Source organism: Acomys russatus, chromosome 12 (assembly GCF_903995435.1).
Source record: "Acomys russatus chromosome 12, mAcoRus1.1, whole genome shotgun sequence".
NCBI classification, from domain to species: domain Eukaryota; kingdom Metazoa; phylum Chordata; class Mammalia; order Rodentia; family Muridae; genus Acomys; species Acomys russatus.
This window is the reverse complement of record NC_067148.1, coordinates 38,237,841-38,257,083: the sequence shown is the minus strand read 5'-3', so window position 1 is coordinate 38,257,083 and position 19,243 is coordinate 38,237,841. Positions and strand designations below refer to the sequence as shown.

Here is a 19,243-nt window from a genome sequence, read left to right as displayed (position 1 = left end):
TAAAACATTTTCAGACTACTTGCCCGAGCTGTCATAAACTCCTTATCCTTCTGCCTCAGCACCCTGAACCCTGGGATTACAAGCATCTCTAGCTTGCTGGTTTTGGAATTAAAAAAAAAATTTGTGTGTGTGTGTGCGCGCACATACATGTGCCCATAAAGTAACTTTTATTTGCCTGATTTAATTGTTGTCTGGGAGGCTTACTGTCTCTGTTTGCTAACCTAGGCCTAGTCCTGGAAGCTTCTAGCCTCCAGACAACCTTACTTAGGGCTAGAATGTTTTCAGCCTCTGAAACTTAATGCTGAATAAGCTCATCCTTTCTTGTTCTTTCTAAGCTCTGGCTGGTTCAACTCAGCTGTTCTGGCTCAAACTCCTCTCCCAGCTGATTTATTTAATCTGGCTTCTCTCAGTTTCTCACTGAATTGCTCTGCTTGGCCTCAAACTAACTCTAGCAATCTGTTGTAATCTTTTGGCTCCTTTTAATTCTGTGGCTTGTTCTGCCTTTACCCTTGTCTGGCTTGTTTTCTCTTCAGGCTGTCTCTGTAAAACTCTCCTGGTAAAACTGCCTCTGGATTCCACAAGCTGAACTGCCATGAACTCCACTCCACTGCACTGCGTCTCAGCTCCCTGACTCAACTGAACTGCCTGATCAGCACTGACTAGAACTCAGAGATCTGCTTGCCTGTCTCCTGAGTGCTGGGATTAAAGGCGTGTACCGCCACGCCTGGGCCTAAGCTTTTCTATACTCGGAACTTGTTCTAAACCAGCCCGGCCTTGAACTCAGAGATCTACTTACCCCTGTCTCCAGGAATTAAAAGCGTGTCCATATTCCATCCAGAGTAGCCATGTTGCTGCATTAAAATTCCTCTGCATGCAGGTGCCCAAGGAAGCCAGAAGAGGGTGTTACAGTCCTTGGAGCTGAACTACAATTAGCTGTGAGCCCTGGGCTGTGGATAGCGAGTTCTCTGTAAAAGTTATATTCCCTCTTAATCTCCTGCCACCACTGCTGCCCTGAAAGGGTTTTGAAGCTAAAATTGTCTAGGGGTGCCCTTTGCTGCCTCCTCCCCTGGCCCTTTCATTCCTTCCTAATGCTTCACTGATGAGAAACCCTGCCCAGATGGTGAAGACTGTAACTATCCGGGAGTGGTGGTGCATGCCTGTAACCCCACAGGCAGGAGGAGTTGCTGCAAGTTTGAGGCCAGCCTGGGCTATATAGTGAGTTCCATGGCAGCCTGAGTTTCAGAGGTTGACTTTGTTTCAAGGGGAAAAAAAAAAAAAAAAGGAACTGCGGGAACTGACTTCAAGAGGCTGGGGTTCACCTCAATCTTCCAAAAGAGGAGTAAAGAGGAGGCTCCTGCCCTGTATGAACAAGACTTCAGTACTCAGCCTTCCTGCTCTGCTTCATCTCCCTATAAGCCAGTGGTTCTGGTCCCTATAAACCTGAGGGTCGCGACCCCTTGGGGCTTGGATATCAGATATTTACATTACCACTCATAACAGTAGCAACCTTACAGTTATGAAGTAGCAGTGAAAATAACTTTATGATTGAGGGTCACCACAACATGAGGAGCTGTATTAAGGGGTCACAGCATTAGGAAGGTTGAGAACCACTGCAAACGCTTGCCATACTCCCCGAGCCCTCAAATTGAGACAATGGCCCCTCTCTCTTCTCAAGACGGACAACCCTTGAACAAGCCTGATTCGTCCCTGTCAGCTCCCAAGCCCTGAACATTGGCCTTTGAGAGGCGAGCCTCTGCCTCCAGTAACACGGCGAGTACATTTATAAATTGCTCATTCCATTTATATTCAGCTCATTTACTTGTTCTTAACAATTATGTCTAAATTGCTTCTGGAAATTTCATGGGGTATTGCACAGAGCCTGCAGGTGGCCCAGCTTCTGTCGCCCTGAGCACTGCTTCATGGTCACCTACAACCAGGACACAAAGCATACAGTGTATCAACCGCCCACTGCTCATGACAGCCTTTCCTGTAGGCCCCCCTCAGTCAGTCAGGCTGAGAAGGACAGAGGAGTGGCCTAGGCTCCTCCCTTGGTCACAGAAATGCATGGACAAGCCTGGCATGTGAGACATGCCACATCATAGGGATGGAAAGGTCATTGCCACTCTGGCTAGGCTGAGGCCTACTCCCCCCCCCCCACTGTCTGCCTACCAGACCCCCATGTAAGGATTACCCACTCATGGAAGGAATGGAGCTATACCTCTAAGTCTGCAGCAGAATTGTTGCTGCCATACGATCTCGGGGTAGGGGTGAGGGCAAAGCAGGATTGTCACCAGTCATGTGACTCAGGCATGGAGATGTAGGCACAAGCCCAGGTGGTTCCACATGGCTGGAGGGTATCCATAGACTTTGTGGATAAAGCATCCTTTGATCACTGCAGGTGACACACAGTGTATGCCTGCTCTCCAGCCCCGCCCAGGCACATGAGGAACATTCTCAGGGAAGCCTGGCTGATTGTGATGGAGGGTGACAGCGTGACTACAAGAGAGCACAAGAGACACCTTGAGACACCTGTCAAAATAGCTAACAACAGCAAGAGGACAGTGGCAACAACAAATTAGGGTGTGACTGCATCAGAATCAAAATGAACCACTCACGTCAGCCCCTGCAAATGTTTAAGTGCTGCAGGTCATAGGGGGAGGGGCCCAATGTGAGGTGGATACTGGGACTCTGGCTTTGATATATTTGTCAGATCCTTTGGACTCTGGTGTGGCCAGTAAACATGATTAGAGGGTTATCTGTCACTTGGATAGCTTTCCAGATTCTACTATAAGGACTGTGGCGCCAACAACGCTCAGTAAGTTCTCTCTGCACAGTGAAGCTGGATCAGAACCTTTCTACTGAGTGTCTGTCAGTGTGGTCAAGAGTGTCCATGTTGTCCTTGGATAAACTCCTCAGGGGTAACTGAGATGCAGTTACAAAAGTTAAGAGACTATGCCAAATGTCTGGGTAACCAACATCTCGCCCAATTCAGTTCTCTATAGTTACTTTTAGGCTTGGGTTCATATTTCAAAAATGTTTATACAAAATGAAATTGTTATTATTATTATTATTATTATTATTATTATTATTATTATTATTATTACTATTACTACTACAATTGCATGATCTGGTCTTGAACTTCTGCCTCTTGAGGGCTAGAATTAATGCCACCACGCCCAGCTAACTTGAAGTTATTATAATGTTAATAATACCACTTTGCATCTTCATTTCTAAAAACCTTGTTCTTTGTTCTAATTGTGGTGGCTAGCAATATTTTGGAGGCTGAGTTGAGAGGGCTGTCATGAGTTCAAGGCCAGCCTAGGTGACATAGTGAGTTTCGGGTCAGTGTGGGCTACAGAGTGAGACCCTGTCTCAAAAGACAAAAATGCAAAAATTAAAAAACAATAAAGGGACTTGAGGGACGGCTCAGGGGGGTAAAAGTGTTTGTCATTAAACCTGATTCCCCTGAGTTTAACAAAGGGTCTCTCACATGGAAATGATTGACATGGCACAGGTAATCCGCACCAACAGCCCAGGAGCTTAACTAATGACATGGCCAGTGCTGGCACTCCTAGGCACCCCTTCCACAGAGTAGAAATGTGTGCGTATAGAAAACTGACCCTGCACGCTCACCGATACTTTATACATGAAGGCCAAGGCTGGAAGCAAGCAGCAATCCTTCAGCAAGTGAATGCTCAGTCACACGGTGATGCATCTCAGCCATGTGTCCTGGCAATGATGACCGGCCAGCTCTGAGAGAATCATGTCATGTGAAAAAAGCCATTCCAAAGTCCACAGATAGGTTCTGAGGCTATAACCTACTAGAAGCAACAGAATCTGAAGGTAATGGGTCCAAATATTAGCTCTCTGAGGTAAGGGACAGAAGATGAGGTGCGGGGAGGAGGAGGGGAGGCTGCAGAGGAGTCTGGAGGGGATGGAGCTGGGTGGTAACTTGAGCAGAGTGGCAGTTGTATAAGTGATAAGGCTGACTAGGGTCTCAACCTCCACCCCTCACACAAATATTCCTGGGGAAATAGGAATGACATCTATAGACAGAGTCATGGGGGAAATTGAGTGAAATGTATATGGTTCTCTCCATATCATTTATTTTAAAAAGAATATTTTATTATTTTTTATGTGTATGAGTGTTTCACCTACATGTAAGACTGTGTACTGTGTATGTGCCTGGTGCCCATGGAGGCCAGAAGAGGGCATTGGATCATCTGTAGCTCAGATGGCTGTGCCCTGCTACCTGGGTGCCTGGAATAGAACTAGGTCCTCTGGAAAATCAGCCGGTGCTCTTAGCCTGTGAGCCCTTTCTCCGACCCTTTATCTTGTTTCTTAAAATGACATGTGACTCTAGGGAATGAAATGTCTCCATGGGGAAAAGCCTGGCACACCCAGAACCACAGGAAGGCAGAAGGAGAAAACCAACTCCACAAAGTTGTCCTCTGACCTTCACGTGGGCACACCCACATTTCGGCTACACACACAATGATAGTAACACAAAATTTAAAAAGTGGCAGGTGGCTCTGTAGTAAAGTCAAAACTTCTACCGAAGTAGGATGTGCCACATCAAAGGCTTCCTGTCTGAAGACTGTGGTGTTCTGAACCTTTAATTTATAGCCTGATATAAAACTAATTAAATGATTAAGCCTTGCTCACTAGCGAGTCATCTCTGACCTTTAGTCAAGGAATTTTGTTTTCCAACACAAAGAATGCTTAAGAGACAGGAAGCACACTTACTCTGACTCCACTGCTACAAATCAACTGATCCAACAATACAACGTCAATATCCATAATTAGTATTTGCCAATTAAAATACTTTTCTAGTGCTGAGGATCCAACCCAGGGTATGGAATCTGTATGCCAGTCATGTACCTGTGCTGAGATAGTTCCCCAGCCCCCTAGGCTGGTCTAGAATTTATGGCAATCCTCCTGCCTCAGCCTCTTGGCTGCTAAGGTTGCAGTTATTAGCCTCAATGCTTTGCAATAAGCACTCTGTCAACTGCTAAACCCCTACACCTCTAGACCCTGTATCATTTCTTGACAAGCCTGAAAAACAATAGATGTACCCTAACGAAGCTTGATAATACAGCATTCTGGGCGGCAGCTATGAAGGTGGTGAAATACCTGTTGTTTTGTAGCGTTGGCAACTGAACTTTGGGCTGCGAATGCTAGGCAGGTGCTCTGCTGCTGAGCAAATCTCGGCTCTGTGGTGGTGGACACTGTTAGGACTCCCCCTAGGTCTTGCTTCTGTGATTTGGAATCAGCAGGTACAGATCTGGGGTAGAGATGAGAGAGAGGGTTCTGGAAAGCTCTGCCCGAGGGAAGGCAGGGGCCATGGGGGGCACCGTGGGGCAAGTGAGGGTGAGAGGAGGCTTGGGAGTTAGGCCTGTGGCCCTGGGTAGAAAAAGATGAACGTAGCTGGGAAGGAAAACTCTTTTCTTTTCCTTTAATCTTTGAAATATGTTTAAGTGCACCTAAAAGCATATACAATAAAAAATTTCACCATCTAACTGGTTTAGCTTATATTTTATTTTATTTGAGACAGGATTTTACTTTGTAACCTTTGCAGTCCTGGAACTTGTTACATAGACCAGGCTGGCCTCGAACTCACAGAGATCTGCCTCCGCAGTGCTGGGATTAAAGTCCTGTGGTACTATGGCCACATGGGTTTTCATTTTTGCCAGGGTTTAGCTGACTGCAAGGTAGGATGACCTTGAACACCCGATCCTCTTGCCTCTACCTCCTAACCATTCCCCAGGATTTCAATTGTTTCTAAGAATTTGACTTCCTGGAAACCTTCTACACATAGAGTTATGCAGCACTGTTAGCTGTGTGTGGGTCTGGACCTCTTATCCAAAGAGCTGAAAATAATTAACTCACATGGGTTTTCCCAAGGAGCAGGATAACTTTGTTTAGGGTGAAATGAGATTAAAGAGGGGTTGCCTGGCTGGGCGGTGGTGGCACACACCTTTAATCCCAGCACTCGGGAGACAGAGGCAGGTGGATTCCTGTGAGTTCAAGGCCAACCTGGTCTACAAAGCGAGTCCAGGACAGCCAGGGCTACAAGAGAAACCCTGTCTTGAAAAACAAAAAACAAACCAAAAACAAACCCAAGAGGGATAGCCTGGGCTGCCCGAGTAAGGGTACTCAACGGCCCCACTTATTGCTGTGGCTTTTTATGGAGTTTCAAAGAAAGAGGAGTTGGTCACCATCTTTGTTATGGTTTCTATTGCTGTAGAAATGCCATAACTACAGCCACTGCTATCAAGGAAAACACTTAATCGGGGCTGGTTTACAGTTCAGAGAAGCATGGCAGCACGCAGGCAGACATGATGCTGGAGAAGGAGCTGAGAGGTCTACATCTGGATCAGAAGGCAGCAGGGAGATGGAAGAAGGAGGGCAGGAAGGGGGAAGTGGGGGAGACAGAGAGAGAGAGAGACAGACAGACAGACAGACAGAGAGAGACAGCAAAAGAGAGACAGAGAGACAGAGAGAGGGGGGCATGGGGGAGGGAGGAAGGGAGGAGGGGATAGAGGGGGAGAGGCTGAGAGACTGGACCTGGCTTGAGCTTCTGAAACCTCAAAGCCTGCCCTCAGTGACACACTTCCTCCAACAAGGCCTCACCTAATATGTCACTCCCTATGGGCCTATGGGGCACACTTTCACTCAAACCACCGCAGTAACTAAGGGGTGTAGTCTGGGTTTTTATTTGGATTATAGGTGTCAGGTCATACATTTTCCTGCTACCTATGTCCCTTCTCGCAGTGCATCTGACTTTAATCATATGCACACCCAATTATGCACAGACACAATATAGGACATACAGACTCTTCCTAAAACGTTGCTTGGAGCACAGTTTAATTTTACTGCACATGTACCCAAACCCGTTCAGGCCAAGTTGGCCTCTACTCTTCATGCCTAGGAATGTTGGAGAATGCACTTGAATACAAACTTGTCTGAATTTGACTGTGGCAGGAAACTTATACTATTGGTCAAAGATGGGAGAACTTGCAGGCCAGCACAGGCGGGGTGTCAAGGGGTTCTGAGGGTTCTAGCAGGCAGGTTGTGCAGAACCCACAACTCATAACCCACCTAACTCCTGCTTTACACTCATGAGTGCTAGATTATCACTGTGAACAACACATCTTTTTTTTCCTTTCTGCTGCTACTTTTGTTTGGTTTTGTTGACATATGTTAATTGTACATTATAATGGTTTCATTATGACATTTTCATATGTGTATGCAATGTATTTGATCGGATTCCCCCCCCCCCCGCCCTTTTGAGGTAGATGACACCTGCAGTGTATGTGGAGTACATTTTGCTTAGCCATTGATGCATCTAAAATGCTTGGTACAACAAGAGTCTTTTCCATTGCCATAAGAAGATGCCTGGAGGTGGGTAACAAATACTGAAAAGAGGGTCACTTAGCTCAAGGATTCGGAAGGTCAAGAACTGTCACTGACCTCAACTCTGCTCTGCAAAGAGCCCCCTGGGGATGTCACAGGGCACATGGCAGCACAGTGCTCTACTACATGTGAGAGGAGGCTCACAAGGAAAGCTGGGACTCAGAAAGGGCTGGGGAGCTGGTCTTACTTTTTCATTACCCCATCATATCAGCACCCTTCTGGGTCCCAGGAGAACCACATTAACCTCTTCAGAGGACAGCGATCCCAGTGACTCAGCTACCATTCACTCCTCTTTACCTGCCCCCGCCCCAAGCCCAGCCTCACACTTAGGACTGGGCTTGCAACACCTCAGCCTTGGTGGGACACAACTAACCAAATCTAAACCATAGCACGTGCTCCCTGACTCTTGGTTGCTGTGAGTCATGTGACTGTCAATCTTAGGCCAGAGGTCTAGTTGTCTGAAACCCTGCTTTTTTTTAAAAAATCTATTTCTTCTAGCATTTGAAATATTCTATTTTAAATTATGTGTGTGTGTCCGTGTGTGGTGTGTGCAAATGAATTCAGATGCCTATGGACACTGGAGGCAGTAGGTCCCCTTGGAGCTGGAGTTACAGAAAGTTGTGAGTCACCTGACACAGGTTCTGGGAAACAAACTTGGGCCCTCTGCAAGAACAGTAATCACTCTTAAACTGAGCCATCTCTGCAGCCCCACTGAGCCGGCTCTTACATTTTTATTAATTTACAAAGAGGTTTTAAGATGGCATGTTTTCACACAACATTTGTTTTATTTATTTCTCCCCTTTCTTCCGCATTACCTCCCCCTCTCCTGTGCCCTCTCACCCCCAGTGGTCCCCTCTCCACTCCTATGTCACAAGTGATACTTTTAAACTTTGTTGTTTAATTGAGACAGTGTCTCCTTAAGTTAGCCCAGGCTATCCTCAAACTTAATCCTGTTTTTGACTCCCCAGAGCTGAGATTATGGGCAGGTGCTGCTGTAAGCAGTTCGTAAGGCCCCTGCTTTAATTCCTATTCATATCACTCTGAAGTGTAATTGCTAAATTGTAGAAATACTTTTGAACCTGCCTCTTACTCCTTATCAGAGGCTGCTTGGGTGTGCCCAGTGCTGGTGGATAATACAGTCACCCTCAGGCCCCATCTACCTGCCTGAGGGAACAGGGGTCACTCTTACTGACACAAGCTTGAAGTCTGCTCTGAAAAAATGCAGCCAATACCACATCTAGTCCAAGACAGAGGAGTTCCACTCCATCCTGCCACACACATAAAAGACAAATACTCAGGGATCTACAGGGCAGGCCCAGCACACCACCAATAACTGAAGACACGGACAAGGGTGTCCCCTTAGGTAGTGCCATCACCGCTATTTGTCCCACATAGCAGTCACTTTGAGGCCACATCCTGAGTGTGCCACCTGCCTCAGGCAAAGCTAGTGAGAAGGCAGTTGTATTGGTAAGGTACTCAGGCCACTCTCTGTGCTTCCTTCTCCTTTACAGCAAGCATCCTGCATCCAGGAGACTAAGTCCAGGTCCTGGCTTAGGCTGGGTGCTCAGAATCCCATTTACGTTCAGCTCCAGCTGCCTCCCAGGGAGTGTGAGGAATTCTCGACAAGACAGCCACAAGAAGTGGGTGGCCCAGCAGCATACAGCACAGGTTTCTCTTCCAGGATCAGTTGCCCCCAGCCTCCCATCCAGCCTGCAGGAGAGGCAGGACCCCTGGCCTAGCCACACCCTGAGAGCCAGACTTCAGTTCACAGGGCAGAGGTGGGGCCAGGGTGACTTTGCATCTAGGGGAGGGACGTGGACCCTTTACAGCCACGGACAAAGTCCTCCTTTCCCTTGAGCCCAGGCAGGCAAGCTGTAGCTGGTACCTTGGTTTTCTAGCTGGGCAGTCCACCAGTAGCCCTAACCATGCAGGGAGTCTGGGTGCTGCTGTTGGTTTTGGGTCTCAGGATACATATGTCCTTTGGCGACATCCCAGGTAAGAAGGCTTCTTTCTGACTCTCACAGAAGGACTAATCTGCCACCCACACTAGGACTAACATGGGTCTACTTCCTCTTGGCCAGAGGAGGAGAAGAACCCAGCCTTCTGGAATCAAAAGGCAAAGGAGGCCCTGGATGTCGCCAAGAAGCTGCAGCCCATTCAGACATCAGCCAAGAATCTCATCATCTTCCTGGGGGACGGTGAGTGTGTGAGGCCTGAGCCACCCTAAGGCCCTTACAGTCCAGGCACTCAAGGCCACTGATGGGTCCAGAAAGGCCTGGGAGCTCAGGCTTAACCAGGTTCTGTTCCTTCAGGGATGGGGGTGCCCACAGTGACAGCCACCAGGATCCTAAAGGGACAGCTGCAACAACATTCAGGGCCTGAGACACCCCTAGCCATGGACCGCTTCCCATACATGGCTCTGTCCAAGGTGAGTACTGGAACACATATCTGGGATGTGGGATGTCTGGGAAGGGAGCCTCGGGGAGGGGGAGGGGGAGGGAGGAAGGGTGCAGCAGCATTGGAGATGGCTGGAGAAGGAAGAATCCAGAACTGGAGCCCAAGTTTACAACCAGGACTGGGTGGACATGTCCCAGAAGCAGGGACAAATGTCTACCAGTACCACACAGCTGAGAGTATCTCTGTCACCAGACATACAATGTGGACAGACAGGTCCCAGACAGTGCAGGCACAGCCACTGCCTATCTCTGCGGCGTCAAGGCCAACTACAAGACCATCGGTGTGAGCGCAGCTGCACGGTTCAACCAGTGCAACACCACATTTGGCAACGAGGTCTTCTCAGTGATGTACCATGCAAAGAAAGCAGGTAGGTTGGTATTGGGCTTGGGAGCTATGGCAGGCCTGGACCACTGGGTGATCTTCCATCATCTGCAGGGAAGTCTGTGGGAGTGGTGACCACGACCAGAGTGCAGCACGCGTCTCCAGCTGGCACCTACGCACACACGGTGAACCGTAATTGGTACTCGGATGCAGACATGCCTCCTTCTGCAGTACAGGAGGGCTGCAAGGACATCGCCACACAACTCATCTCCAACATGGACATCGATGTGAGCTCCAAGAGCCAGAGGGAGGGTTGGACCAAGGGGTGAGCCTTAGACTGGCCATAATCTCAGGCATAAACCGACTGAACTCCAGGTCCTCTGGAGTACATGTAAGGGAGCATGTGGACCGTCCAAGAGAAGCATCCCCCCAGGCATGGTGTGGACACAGGGGGCTGTCTTTTAGGAGTGAGTAGAGTACTTATAAAGCCTTAACTCTACCTGTGCTGGTTCTCTGACCAAAGGTGATCCTCGGTGGAGGCCGCAAGTTCATGTTTCCCAAGGGGATTAAGGACCCTGAATACCCAGCTGACCCTAACCAGGCTGGAACCAGGCTGGATAACAAGAACCTGGTAGAGGAGTGGCTAGAAAAGCGCCAGGTGATGTGGGTTCCAGGGCAGGGGCCAAGGCAGGGCCTAGGGCAGCACTGTGCCTCTATGGCTAAGACTGGCTGTGTCCCTGTAGGGGGCCCGGTATGTTTGGAACCGCCAGGAGCTCCTTCAGGCGTCCCAGGACTCAAAAGTGACTCACCTCATGGGTACTACCTTAGCCCTGCCCTGTCACCTCTCAGATGGCTTCCATTGGAGCCTCCCTCCCCATTTTCCAACTTGGTGGTCACCATGAATTCCTGTACCCCTCAGGCCTCTTTGAGCCGACAGAAATGAAATATGACATCAACCGAAACGTCTCAGTAGACCCTTCCCTGGAGGAGATGACAGAGGTGGCCGTGCACCTGCTGAGCAGGAACCCGCAGGGTTTCTACCTCTTTGTGGAAGGTGAGCGGTTGTACCTGACAGAAGAGAGGAGGGGGCAGGAGTCCAGAGCAAACTAACGTATCTCCCACATCACTGGCTTCCTGCAGGGGGGCGTATTGACCAAGGCCATCATGCGGGCATAGCTCACCTGGCACTGACTGAGGCTGTCATGTTTGACTCTGCCATTGAAAAGGCCAGCCAGCTCACCAGTGAGAAGGACACGCTAATACTCATCACCGCTGACCACTCCCACGTCTTCGCCTTTGGTGGCTACACATTGCGGGGGACCTCCATCTTTGGTAGGGCAAGGGACAGTGTCAGGCGATGTTGCCTCAGGGCTATGGGGCTAGATATTGCTAGGCCTCAAGTTTCCTCAACTGTCAAAATGACACACAGAGCACCTGCCGGGTAGGGAGCTGCGAGAATTTAACCATTGAGCAGGCGAAATGAGCTCACCCGCCCACCAAAAGCTGCGGTCAGTATGAGGACAAGATGTCTCCTTCCTCCGTGCAGGTCTGGCCCCACTCAGTGCTCTAGATGGCAAGCCCTACACTTCCATTCTCTATGGCAACGGCCCTGGCTACGCACTTAATTCAAGCACCCGTCCCACTGTCACCGAAGCTGAGAGTGGTAAGTGCCACAAGGTTGCCTAGCTGGGGCTGCTGGCAGGGGAGACTAGGGCAGATGGATGCTACTCTCCTGAACACTCTATCTCTCTAGGTGACCCGTCGTACAAGCAGCAGGCGGCTGTACCCCTCTCGTCAGAGACCCACGGAGGGGAGGACGTGGCTATATTCGCGCGTGGCCCGCAGGCGCACCTAGTGCATGGAGTGCAGGAGCAGAACTACATCGCTCACGTGATGGCCTTCGCAGGCTGCCTGGAGCCCTACACCGACTGCGGTCTGGCGCCCCCTGCCGGCCAGAGCAGCGTCACCACCCCTAGCAAGACTGAAGTCACAAATGGTGCAGCTGGCCAGGCCACTGTCCTGCTGTCCCTGCATCTACTAGTCAGCATGCTGCTGGTAGTAGGGGCTGCCGTGGTGGCATCCTGATGGTCAGGTCCCCTTCTGGGCTTCTCTGATGGTTCCCTTCACCCCCACTAATAGTTCCCTGTGCTCTGTCAGTCCCACGTTCACAGTTCTCCACCCAAAGTTTTCACTGATTTTTTTTTGCACCCCAAGTTGGTAGTTCTTTTATGCAATGTTGAGACATCAGCTCAGCCCTCAGCTCTAGGAGCCATCCCTGAGAGAACACTCTGGCCTTCAGAATTTGCTTTGTAACTCCAGGCTTCTGCTTCTCAATGGCTGCCTTTGCAGGGGGAGATGCCAAATGGTACCCGGAAAGCTGAGGCCCATTGCTGCCCCAGACTCCCCTTCACACCATCACCCTTCATAGGGACACAAGTAACTTAGCTTTTCAGGCCTTGACTGGTCCCTATGCTCTTTCCATGACAGGAAATCTAAGCATTATTCAAGGAAGCTGTGGGGTCTCAGCAAGCAGCCTAAACCAGCCCTTGGCCTCCACCTCTATCCACCTTAGGCTGCATAAAGATACCACACAGAGACTATTTCCTACCTGTGGGGTCGCCAATCCTTGAAGAGACATAACAACAATAAAAGTAACTGCAGCATAAGGCAATGTGTCCAGTACTTTGTAGTAAGAAAAGCCCTGGATGCCTGGGGTGCAGGATACAGGTGGAGAGGTAGGTAGTGCAGATTAGGAGGTCAGAGAGGCCATCTAAGGAGGGGATAGCTGGGTGAAAATGGAAAAAGTAGAGGAATCACAACTTCCAGGCTCCGCCTTCTGATCAAAAGCTCGGCCACACACAGTTCAGCCCTTGCCTAAGGCCCTACCACATAGCTGGCTGGAGACGCAGGGTGGGGATGGGGTGGGGTGGGGGTGGGGCAAAGAGGTCCTGTGAGAGCAGCCAGGGCCTGCAGTGTTGGCAACGGCCCCAGCTGAGCCTGGACTTGAGAGTTGCAGAGAACCAAGGGGCTCCCCGATCTAGGTGGAGGCCAGGAGAGGCCTGGGAGACTAGTTTAGCATCTGTCCTACACCCTGAGCAGCTGGTAGGTGAGAGTAGCTGTTGGCCTGGTCATGGCAGACCTGGTGTCAGTTCCTGGGATTCATCACTGTCCTCCCTCTCTCAGGCTCAAGATGGGTGGAGACCAGTTAGCTCTCCCCAAGGTGGTCACACCTGCCCTGGAAAACAAACATCCAGACTTTTTACCATCCCAGGGTACAGGGACAGCTCAGTAGGACCCCAGCCTTCCCAGGGTCCCATGGGGCAGCTGTGAGCATCTGACCAGAGGGTCTGATCCCTACTGCAGTGCTCCCTGTAGAGATGGAAATTTGAAGGTCACCACGTAGACAGCTCTAAGATGCTGGTGGAGGGGCCCCGAGGCAAGGAGCTGGGAGTGCAGGAGTGGGGGGGGGGGTCTGCAACCTCACCCTGGGATGTGGAGATGAGCTGGGACAGCTGCTGCAGATATTTCATAGCTAGCAACACCTCCTTGTCCTAAGAGAAGGCCTTCTGGAAAATTGGATAACAGCCACTTCCACTGCGGCTGTGGGCTGAGGGCAGGAAACAAAGGACCTTGAGTACATGGGTATCTAGAGACATGGAGAGCCTTGGATGTCCCTGAGAAGATGACCCAGGGTTCCAGGACCTTCCTCATGTTATCTGTCCACCAGGTCTGGATGACCCTCACATGAGAGCTGATCTGCAGCAACTTCAGAGCACTACGTTGTACACAGCGATGACGTCTTGCTGCTGTTGTTGTTTGTTTGTTTTTCGGGACAGGGCTCTTCTGTGTAGCCTTGGCTGTCCTGGACTCGCTTTGTAGACCAGCCTGGCCTTGAACTCACAGAGATCCGCCTGCCTCTGTCTCCCGAGTGCTGGGATTAAAGGCAAACGCAACCACGCCCAGCTGAGATGATGTCTTGCTGCGGGGGTGATTATACACTCTTTGACACAGAGATCTGGGGTGGAGAGCAGGTGGACCCAGTCCTTATCAGTGTGGCCTGTCCCTGTCCCAGCCCTAGCTCCAGCTGCTCTCATCAGCTAGCTAATGTTCGAGCTGTAGGATCTCTGGGGCTCTCTGCTTCACAATATCTGCCCCAACAGGCTAAGAGGATGCTCCTAGGATGCCACCAGTAAGTATCTGCAGCTGGATGGAGGCTCTTCTAGGAGGCTGAGGGAGGAAGAGACTTCTCTGGGACCCTGAGATTAGATCTAAGGACATGTGGAATTCTAAGTAACACCATGTCCATCAGGGCTATTGCCTCTCCCTCTGACCTCCTTGCCTATGTGGTAGGTATTATGGCTTCCAAGGCTTGACTAAACCCTGTGAGGTTTTTTTGTTTTTTTTTTTTTTACCTCCCCCTCCAGTGCTCTGCCTCAGCCCAGCCTAGCTCCCCTCCTAGCACCAAGCCACCTCCCAGATTTCTGACAGCTGGGGAAGTCTCAGGGACAACAGGCACACTAGCACACAGTGGGAAGAGTCTGTGTGGCCCAGTCCCACGGTCAAGAAGAATACAACCATGCCATCCACGCCTCATTCGGCAGCTGGCTGAGGATCACAGACTTTACAGCGAATATCACTGGCCCAAGTGTTCAGAACCCACAGCAGTAACTAAGGGATCATGGCTCCAGGGGCTCCCGCATCTTTCATGAGCTTCACTCTTGCTATGACACAAAGAATCTTCCTATAAGCCCCTGGCTGAGCCTGTGACCCTGAAGACAACCAAGTTCCCACTGCTCTGTGGTGAATGTGCCTTTTGGTCCACACACAGGGAGTACACATTGTACCTATCTGCTCAGTGGAGCAGCACTAGCCTTGGAGGCCCTTCAGTCAGGATGTGTGGCTGAACCTTTGCCCCTGGCTCCTTAAATGCTTGAACAGACTTGGCCTGAGAGGAGAGACACCATGGCACAACTGATGAGAGGGTCACTGGCTGAGTGGGGCCTGAGATGACTTCTAGTCACAGCCCACCCACCCCAGTGCCCAGGTGTTTTATACCTACCAATCCTCTGCCAGTTCTGTGGGCTTGGAATCCTGATCACTCAAGGTCTGCTGCATGTGACACCCGGGGAAAGAGGCGAAATGAAACAGTCTTTCATCTACAGGAAGCAAGATGATCACATTGGTTTTGCTTGTTCGTGGTGGAGGCTCCCGTGACAGAAGGGTAGAGAGTGCTTGGGGAACCTACCTGAAGGAAGCTGTGCCCCTGTGTCTCACAGTACTCCCTGTGCATGCTGGGACTTTTGGTGGTCCACATCTATCTCCAGACGCTGCTATGTGTTCCCTGAGTGTAAAGGGCTGTCAGCATACACTTAGTAAGCTGTCCTAGTGAGATCTGAGCGGTCAGAAGCAGTCAGGAGCCACACCTGCTCCCTCACAAAGAACAGACAGACCTTGACAGTACCACCTCACTGCCCCCAATCCCAATGTTAATTCTATCAGTCTGGTGTGCTCCAGCCCCAGGCAAAGGTTATTCAAAAGTAGGAGGAATAGAGGCTACACACACACACACACACACACACACACACACACACACACACACACACAATCACTGTGAAATTAAAAACATTTTTCACTGAATATATTCATTGGTACGTTTTTGTTTGTTTTGTTTTGTCTCCAGTTTTGGTCTTTTGAGCCAGGGTCTCTGGCAGCCCAGGCTTTCCTCTCCTTGAATTTTTTTTTCCAGACAGGATTTCTTTGTAGAAACTGTAGCCTTGTAGACTAGTCAGGCCTAGAATCACAGAGATCCTCCTGTCTCTGCCTCCTAAGTGCTAAGATTAAAGGCGTTCACCACTGTGCCTGGCTTTACCTTGATCTTTTTGTTTGTTTGTTTTTGTTTTTCCAGACAGGGTTTCTCTGTGTAACAACTCTGGCCGTCCTGGAACTCGCTCTATAGTCCAGGCTGGCCTTGAATTTACGGAGATTAAGTGTGTCACCACCGCCCAGCTTCACCTTGAACTTTTGATGCTCCTGACTCCTGAGCCTTGAGATGACAGGCACCACAAAGGCCAGTCTATGTGGCCCTGAGGCCTGAACCCTGGGCTTCAGGCATATGGACAAGCACTCTGCCAACTGAGCCACAGCCCCAGGCATCTTATTTGTTTATCCCAAACTGCTCTGGACCCACTATTTAGCAAAGGATGGCCTTGAACTCCCCATCCTCCTGCCTCCATCTGCTGGGTGCTGAGGTCACAAGTGTGTACTGTCACACCTGGTTCTGTGGTCTGCAGTGGAAGAACTGCAACTATTATCCCCATAGTCAGGTGACTCAGACCTGAGATGGACACAGGGATCCAGTGGCCCCAAGTGGTTGTCTGTAGCCTTTAGGTATAGATGAACATCTTTTTGACCAGTACAGGTGACAGTCCAATCTTTTTGATCAGTTCAGGTGACAGTCCAATCTTTTGTAGACACATGAAGAATTTTCAGGAAACTGGGGCAAACCCCAGCTCAGGAAGTAAAGGTTTCCACAAGAACAGCAGGAGAGGCACTTGATACTGTGCATCTATCACAAGAGCAAAGATAATGGCAACAGCAGATTCAAAATGGAGTCACTTACATCAATCTTAAGAAGATAAACTATCAGTCAGATGTGGTGGCGCAAGCCTTTAACCCCAGCACTCTGAAGGCAAAGACAGGAGGACCTCTGAAAACTGGAGGCCAATCCGACCTACAAAGTGAGTCCAGGGCAGACAGGGCTCAGTTACACAAAGAAATGAAAAACAAACAAACAAACAAAAAATCCAAAAAAGAAAATATTGCTGTAGGTCATGGAGGGAGTGGCCAAATGCATTCGGCTCAATTGACACCGAGGCTGTGGACTTGATTTCAGATGCAGCGAAAACTGGGTCATTCAAGCATTGCTGTGGGCATGTAAAACATGCAGCTACTCTCTGTAAAATTGTTCACCAATTTCTTCAGTGTGCTGGGGACACAGTTCAGTTGTCCCAGTGTTTGCCAGACATGTATAAAATCATTGCTTACGGTGTACGCCTATGATCCTAGCACTCTTTGGCTACGTATTGAGTTCAAGGCCAGCATGGGCTATGTGAGGCCCTGCCTCAAAATATCGAAATCCTCAAATCAAATCAAGCAAACCCACCTGTGGCTGACTGAGGCGGCATCTGCCAGTCATCCCAGCACTCCAGAGATGGAGGCAGAGGATCAGGACTGCCAAAGGAACCCCAGCTCCATGGTGAATTTGAGGTCAGCCTGGACTACAAGAGGCCTTGCATCAAAGGCAAAAACAGACTCGGGGTGGTGTATTCTGCCTGAATTCAAGCACTTGGGAGGTGCAAGCAGGAAGATCAGGAGTTCAGGGTCATCCTAGGCTACACAGCAAGTTCCCAGCTAGCCTGGGCTACATAAGACTCTGACTCAGCAAAATCAAGAACACAAAAGCAAAAACCAAAACAATCACTATCCAAAACCAGGCATGGACGTTTATCCCATTCATTCTACCACTTTGGAGCCTAGGGCAGGAGAACTGTAATTTTGAACCCTATCTATCTTCAGAGCGAGACCCTATCTTCATACAATAAAATTTTAAAAGGGAAAGGCTTCCCGCCCCACCCTCCATTTGTGTATTACAGTGGCACATGCGTATAAACCCAGTTACTTGGGAGACTGAGGTAGAGGGAGCCTAAGGCCAGTGTGGGCTACATAGCAAAAACAGCCTGCACGACCTATTGAGACCCTATCGCAAAAGAAATTATTATAGATCATGCCCAGGGGCTCATGCCTGTAACCCCAGCATTTAGGTTTGGATTGAAGTTGGTCACATTCATAGCTTTAAGGCTGTGAGGGCCATAGGGGTCAACTAAGCTGAGTGATACAACCAGACAGCTTTACCAGCAGCCAACAGGAAGGTTATCAGATATAAAGCTTGCCAGCCATGCCTGGGGAGGAAGAAGCAGCTGACTCTCTGTGAGTTCAAGGCCAGCCTGGTCTCTATAGCCAGTTTCAGGCCAGCCAGGCTTAGTAAGGCCTTGTCTCAAAAGGACAACAAAGGTTAAGTTTCTATCCAAGGGCCTAAGGGAGGCCTGGGTTGTTTTGGCTTTTCACTTAAATATCATCTCCATAATCCATATCCTAGGTGAGCAACTAGCCTGAACTTTCCTACTTTATTATTATTCTTGAGACAGTGTTTCCTTATGTAGCCCAGGGTAGCCTGGACTCACTATATTGCCTAGGCTAGTCTCAAGCTTATGAACTCTGGTGACTCTTCCACCTCAGCCTGGAGTGGCTGGGCCCACAGACACATAGCATCATGCCGGATCTCCGCAAGACTTAAACATACAGATGTAGCTTCTTCAGTTCAGAGGGAGCTGAGTGGGGCAGGCAGCTTCTCTGGGTAGCAAGTGAAGGGGCCCTGGACTTGGGGACCAGCCTTGTAATCCAGGTATGATGAGAGAGGAGTAGAAAAAGAGGCTACAGCGGGTGGGCCTTGGTGAGGAGAGCTTAAGTGAAGAGATACTAATGCTGGTTTGGTCAGATGGTTTGTTGGCTGTTGAAATAGGATCTCATTATGTAGACCAGGCTTGCTTCTTCTGCCCAGGCCTCTCAGTGTGGATTAAGGTGTTGGGGTTAGAGTGCTGGGATTAAAGGTGTGCAGTACCATGCCCTGCTCCAGTTTGTTTGTTTGTTTGTTTGTTTGTTTGTTTGAGACAAAATCTCCCCTTAGCCCAGGCTGGCCTCCACCTCCCCCACAGCTGAGATTTCACACCAGCTACCAATCTGGCTCACTTTCTTTTGACTATTTGTTTTGTTCTGTTCTCTGAACCTTCTAATATAGTAAAAGAAAGTGACCTTGAACTATTGTTTTTTTTTGTTTTTTTTTGTTTTTTTTTTTTTTGAGACAGTTTCTCTTTGTAGCGTTGTCTGTCCCAGAACATGATTTATAGACCAGGCTGGCCTCAAATTCACAGAGATCCGCCAGCCTCTGCCTCCTGAGTGCTGGGATTAAAGGCGTGCACCCTCAGGCCAGGTG

At 49.5% G+C, this 19,243-nt stretch overlaps 1 protein-coding gene across 1 annotated transcript; it reads left to right on the top strand.

Moving 5' to 3' along the window:
• The first annotated feature begins 9,180 nt into the window (after positions 1-9,180).
• On the top strand, positions 9,181-12,279 carry LOC127196500 (intestinal-type alkaline phosphatase 1). Its single transcript, XM_051154255.1, has 11 exons — positions 9,181-9,411; positions 9,498-9,614; positions 9,729-9,844; positions 10,066-10,240; positions 10,309-10,481; positions 10,718-10,852; positions 10,938-11,010; positions 11,114-11,248; positions 11,335-11,526; positions 11,741-11,857; positions 11,948-12,279. The coding sequence occupies exons 1-11, from the start codon at positions 9,342-9,344 to the stop codon at positions 12,277-12,279; spliced, it is 1,635 nt and encodes a 544-aa protein (XP_051010212.1). The 5' UTR covers positions 9,181-9,341.
• The last annotated feature ends 6,964 nt before the right edge of the window (positions 12,280-19,243 follow it).